This window comes from Sinocyclocheilus anshuiensis, unplaced genomic scaffold (genome assembly GCF_001515605.1).
Source record: "Sinocyclocheilus anshuiensis isolate Anshui unplaced genomic scaffold, SAMN03320099.WGS_v1.1 scaffold455, whole genome shotgun sequence".
In the NCBI taxonomy this organism is placed as follows: domain Eukaryota; kingdom Metazoa; phylum Chordata; class Actinopteri; order Cypriniformes; family Cyprinidae; genus Sinocyclocheilus; species Sinocyclocheilus anshuiensis.
In genome coordinates, this window is record NW_015552560.1 from 380,903 (window position 1) to 386,683 (window position 5,781).

The 5,781-nt window shown below is 36.3% G+C and overlaps 1 protein-coding gene across 1 annotated transcript in view; it reads right to left on the reverse strand.

Annotated features, from left to right (window-relative positions):
• LOC107664695 (brefeldin A-inhibited guanine nucleotide-exchange protein 3-like) overlaps positions 1–5,478 on the reverse strand; it is a 67,978-nt gene extending 62,500 nt beyond the window's left edge. Inside the window, exons 1-3 of the mRNA XM_016455336.1 lie at positions 5,304–5,478; positions 1,868–1,919; positions 1,376–1,457 (exon numbers count right to left, since the gene is read on the reverse strand). Coding sequence (XP_016310822.1) covers positions 1,376–1,457; positions 1,868–1,919; positions 5,304–5,388 — 219 coding nt within the window. The 5' untranslated portion in view covers positions 5,389–5,478. The remainder of the gene's footprint in view (positions 1–1,375; positions 1,458–1,867; positions 1,920–5,303) is intronic.
• Between the last annotated feature and the right edge of the window lie 303 nt (positions 5,479–5,781).

Below are 5,781 nucleotides of genomic sequence, written 5' to 3' on the forward strand. Positions count from 1 at the left end.
CGACTCACAACCCACGCAAGCTAGATAATTCCGCACATAACTGCAATTCCAGGTTTTCAAACAGAGATGGCAACAAAGAGGCAAAACTTACGGACTGCAGCTTTAACTGTTCAGAACAAACAATCGACTCATGAACAACCATCACAAAACAAAAAAAACAGTCATGGATCATCCAGGTAACCACACACAGTATTAAGAACCAAGGTTTCCAAACCTTTGAATGGGGTTATTTTAATAATTTCAGCTATTTTTTTTCTTGTGGATTAAATGTAAACATATTTTTTATGTAAAATATCTTACTCAGGACAGTACTAAATAAAAAATAACATGCATGTTGTATGATCTCTCTTATTTTCTTAAAATTATTCACATTTTGACAGATTCTGCAAGGGGTTCCCAAACTTTCGCATGCCACTGTATATATATATACACTGCCGTTCAAAAGTTTGGGATCAGTAAGACTTGAAATGTTTAAAAAAAAAAGTATCTTATGCTCATCAAGGCTGCATTTATTTGATCATAAATACAGAAAATAAAACTGTAATCTTGCTAAATGTTATTACAATATAAAATAATGGTTTCTATTTTAATATCCTTTAAAATATAATTGATTTCTGTGATGCGCAGCTGTATTTTCAGCATCATTACTGCAGTCTTCAGTGTCACATGATCTTCAGAAACATAAAAAATCGTTCTGATCCCAAATTTTTGATCGGTAGTATATATATATATATATATATATATATATATATAGTACATACTGTATATTAGTATTTATCTCAGCTTGTGGAAAGGCTACTTGTGATTAAATTTGGATTCATCAAATGGCTTTTTCATTACCACCTATGTTTTAAGGTGATTATCATTATATTATAAAGGTAAAACACAAATTTGAGTAATTTGGTATATTATCATCATTTCAGTTAATGAAATGTTTTTACTGTAAATTTAAGTTCAATCTGTAAAACGTAAAATATTGCTACAAAAGTTCAGACAACCATAGCTGTCAGATTTTTGCCTTAAAGTTCACCGATTTTTACTGTGTTGCTATGTAGCTTCTGTGTGGTTGTTCACATGATGCAGTGCAGTTGCTGAGGTGATCTGTGTGGTTGCTAGAGCATTGCTGTGCAGTTGGTAGGGTGGGAATTTGCTTACTACTAGCCAAATATAAAAGAGTCTCTCATGTCCATGGCTGAAACATTTCAAAACCAGTTACAAGTCTAACATGCTTTGCTTGGCTTAGCAAATACCATTAAATAAAATAGAGCCAACATATATATGGCGTGCTGCTTTACCTTAAGTGTACTTCAATAATTTTTTGCCTCTGTGAAATGTATTTCTTTTAAAACCCTAAAATGTTTAGTAATAAGCACACCTGCATTCCGGTGAGGGCAGTCTGAGCCAGTTTAGTGTTTTTAGACTCCAGTGCCAACTGAAGAGGGAATACACACTTCTCTCTGCACAAAAATAGTTCACACTTAACACACCAGAACATGAAAGATACGACTCATGAAGACTTTGCATTGAAGCATTTTCTAATGTCACTCTTACTCCCTCTGATAAATCAGAGATCATCTGGATAAAAGCATCTGCTATATCAATAAATATAAATAAACCTAAGATAGTAACCCATTTCAAAGATGCTATGTAAGGAGAATATTTAGTCATTTTAATACTTTAATGCGTTTTCGCTGTGTACAGATGAAAGGTTTAAGAATAACGAATGCTATGCAAAACTTAAACTTAAATGTGCTTGTCTATTGATTTTCAAGAATTATGTCTGTGTGGATCATGAAGATTGTGTGAGAATGTATGTCCAAGAAAAACACTGACGATATAATATTGTATATGGAATCAAAACACTTGCCTGAGTTTAAATGATGGTATTTTAACTGATCCATTCTGAGCCTGAAGGGTTTCTGTACAACCGCAGGGAAAATGAGAGAAAAAAAAAAGGTTATTTAATATTTAAAAAATAGAAAACAGATATCGGAAAACATCTAAATGGTAAGAAAACAAATTAAACAACACAAACAAATTATGATCCTTTAAATATGAATAAACATACTTTGAAACCCCATCATTTCTAACCATTCAAAAAAGTGAAACAAAATGAAACAGAGATCCCAACAACCTCACATTAGAAAACTATTCCAGATCAGGCCTTGCTATACTGTCATCTGACTGAGCTATTCATTGATCCTGTAAAATGAGCCAGAGTTACAGCACAGCATCACTTTGGCCCTTCTCGTTTGTTGGCACAGCATGACTGACAGTCTGTGAGATATGCAATGCAGAAACACTGAGAGGTCAACTGAGTTCTTGAAGCTCTACATCATCTTAAAGGTGACATATCATGAAAATCTGACTTTTCCAGGTTTTAAAGGGGTCCTATTATGCTCTTTTACAATGTCTTGAATTTGTTTTGGTGGTGTACTAGAACATGCTCTCATGCTTGTTGGTTCGAAAAACGCATAATTTTTTGCATCATTTACATTATTACAATACCTTTCTCCCCATCCTGGCACAAACAGCTCGATTAGTTCCGGGTTTGATGAAGGCCCGCCTTCCGAACAGAATTGTGATGTGATTGGTTAGCTGTCCCAGTGCGTTGTGATTGGCGAACAGCTTAGACGGTGTTTCAGTACTGCCCCGCCCCTTGCCAAAGCAGAAAGTTACGTCCGTAAATTTTTTTGGTTAAAAATGATCCGAAATCAATATTTGAGCAAGTACATAACCAGCCAGTGTTCGAAACAATCGCCTTACTTTAGCCCGATTCACAACGGTTAGCTTATATTAATGTTTTCAAATTTGAGTGGTACGGGTAGGTTTTCGCAGGAAGTTCGAGCATGGCACTGCGTCATTACGTCACTTCTGTAAACATAAAGAAGTTGTCCCGGCTACTAGGCTATCGCATGTGAGTTTGATGTGATATGAGCGAACCGATCTTTAGATTTAATCACCATTGGTAGAAATTTATGGTAATGCTTTTTTCCTCAGTTGGTCAGAACAAACGTGGCAGACTTGTTACTTACTTGTTCAGATGACAACTCTTCAGAACATTAGATTCATCCACGCTGGAGCCGCGCTCACTCACAACCCACACAAACTAGATAATTCCGCAGACAGCTGCAATTCCAGGTTTTCAAACAGAGATGGCGACAAAGAAGTGCATATGTATTATTTATATTGTTATTTAATTCTAACATTATAACATGAATTGCAGTGATTTATTTATACCATAGTCCAGTGTTTCCCCGGCGGCAAATATATGCAAACTCATTCTCTGCCAGCAGGAGGCGCTGTTGGAGTGGTAGAGATCAAGGTTTCCCCGGTAATGGCTGAAAATGACATCCAATTTTCTGAAGACAGTCCATTTCCTTCAGAAATACAGTGAAACAAAAACACCCGCACTCAAGTATGGGAAACACTGTAGTCTCATAATTGAAGTGTAAATTCTGCAGATTACATCATTGTTCAGTATTGTACTGTCAGCAATTTATTATAAAAACGTTTTCATAATTGTAACATACATATTTACATACATAATTATTCAGGTGCATGTGTAATAATGGCCCTATTCCCACCCCCCAACCATTCGAATTTCCGTAGGTGGGAATTATTTTAATGATATTCTAATGGGCCGCTTTGTGATATCACAAAACCCAGAAAACAAACACTGTAGTCCAAATGAGCCGTTCGTTGTAGTTCTTGAAAGGGGATTTTTTAAAAACTAAATATCTCCCTTTGGAGTGAACTTTGAGATTTGTAACTTTCTAGATCTTTTTAATGCCCAAACATACACACTACACACTGACTAAAATTAAAAAAGTGAAAACGCATCGCTGAAAAATCGAGCGCGTCTGATTTCGCTCCCCTAGTGACATTGCAAAGGGATCTCATTATAATATTACCCCCCCTTAATCTGTAAGTTTCCACCCACGGCGCTGTCATTATGATTTTGCAAGCGACAACGGTGTATTAGTTCTAATGCCATTGTGAAAGTTTGAGCAAAACATACTAACTGTCCTGTCTTTGGCTGCACAGACGAGCACAGAACACTATTTAGAGAGACAACAATACTACAGCGAGAATAAAAGTTACGCCTTCTTTCTTTGCGTGAACATTTGGGCGGCTTTATGCAAATCTCCCCACATCGTGACGTAGACATGTGGGGGCGTGTTAGGTAGTACTCACGTGCTGTGACAGCCGCTTTCTGTCCGTGTGCTTCAGATATGTGCTCTCAGAAAACCGTATGTCAGAAGTTAAAACTAATATAGTTTAAAACGCATGATTTAGGGCGATAAACATGTTAATCAGAACCAAAACAGATGTTTTATTAGCAGTCCGAGCTGTAATGGCGCAGCTCTATTCTGGAAAGGGGGCGGGGAGCAGAAGCTCATTTGCATTTAAAGAGACAGGCACAAAAAAAACAGCGTGTTTCTGCTTCCACTCAAAATAGGCATTTTCAAAATGATATTTTGAGCTGAAACTTCAGACACATTATGGGGACACCAGAGACTTATATTACATATTGTAAAAAGGGGCATAATATGTCTCCTTTAAACTATAGTATGGTATGGAATTAGAGCTGCTTTTGCTCATCCACTAAAAGCCTATTAGTTAAATACAATACAAGAACACAGAATAAGAAGAAGTCTAGAACATCTATAACACTTTAAACACTTCTATATTAATGATTACAATAAATAAGAATATGTATTATAGCAAATACAATGAAATAGTCATATTTCATTTATTTTCATCAAATATTCTACTACTAGTAGTACTAACAATATTGCTCCTGTTGCATTTATTTTCATGCACGGCAATACTTGCATGATATTCCATGGTACATGTCCAAAAACATACTATTAACATGGCCATGGGGCTCATTTTTTAGTATGCATTTTGAAAATAAGGAGGTTTAAAGCCAAACCTTTCAAACACTTATAAACACAAATAAACACAAGCGCATGCAATAAACTCAAGTTCTAATATGCATAAGTGCCCACTTGAAATAAAGCAATTTAATTTTATTTCAGTTCGCATGTTTTCATTTCATTCTTCATGCTGTTACAAAAAAAAATGAACCTGCAATTTGACAGCTTATGGAAAACACATACTGTAACAGCTGTTATATTAAAATTCAGTTGCTCTAATTAAACATCCGTGATGTGAGATCCGTAATGTTGTTCTCAAACATTAAAACAGTGTTTTGAATTGCTGAACACACGTCCCTCTATTTTTTATCCGCATGTTATTTATTCCTAACAGACTGGAGACGGACAGGTGCATCTTACCGCACGCGACACTGCAGGCGTCCCGGATCGCTTTATGTTTACTGCCCGATGCCTCCTTCTGAAGCTTTCGCAGAATCTCCTCCATTGCGCTGAAGATGACTGATAGATGTTATGTTGGTATGTGGGATAGAAATGATGGTTTCAGGCCTCCTGCCTTAGGCTCAGCATCCCTACAGTAAAGATGATTCACTTTAACAACAGTGAGACGTCACACTGTGCGTCAATTATTATTATTATTGTTATTATTATTATTATTATTATTATTATTATAAGCGGGGAAGCAGCTGGTATTTAGTAACACTGCAGATGATATAAAGGAAATATAAAGGTTTCGACAAAATGAAAGTGGACATCTAGGGCTTTAACTGCTTTGTAAGGTGGGTGTGTCCAGGGACTTCTCGTCCGCGAATTAAGTTACGAAAGCTACTATGGTGAAGGAGTAGTACTTAATATTCATAAGCCACGCCTTCGTTCATGG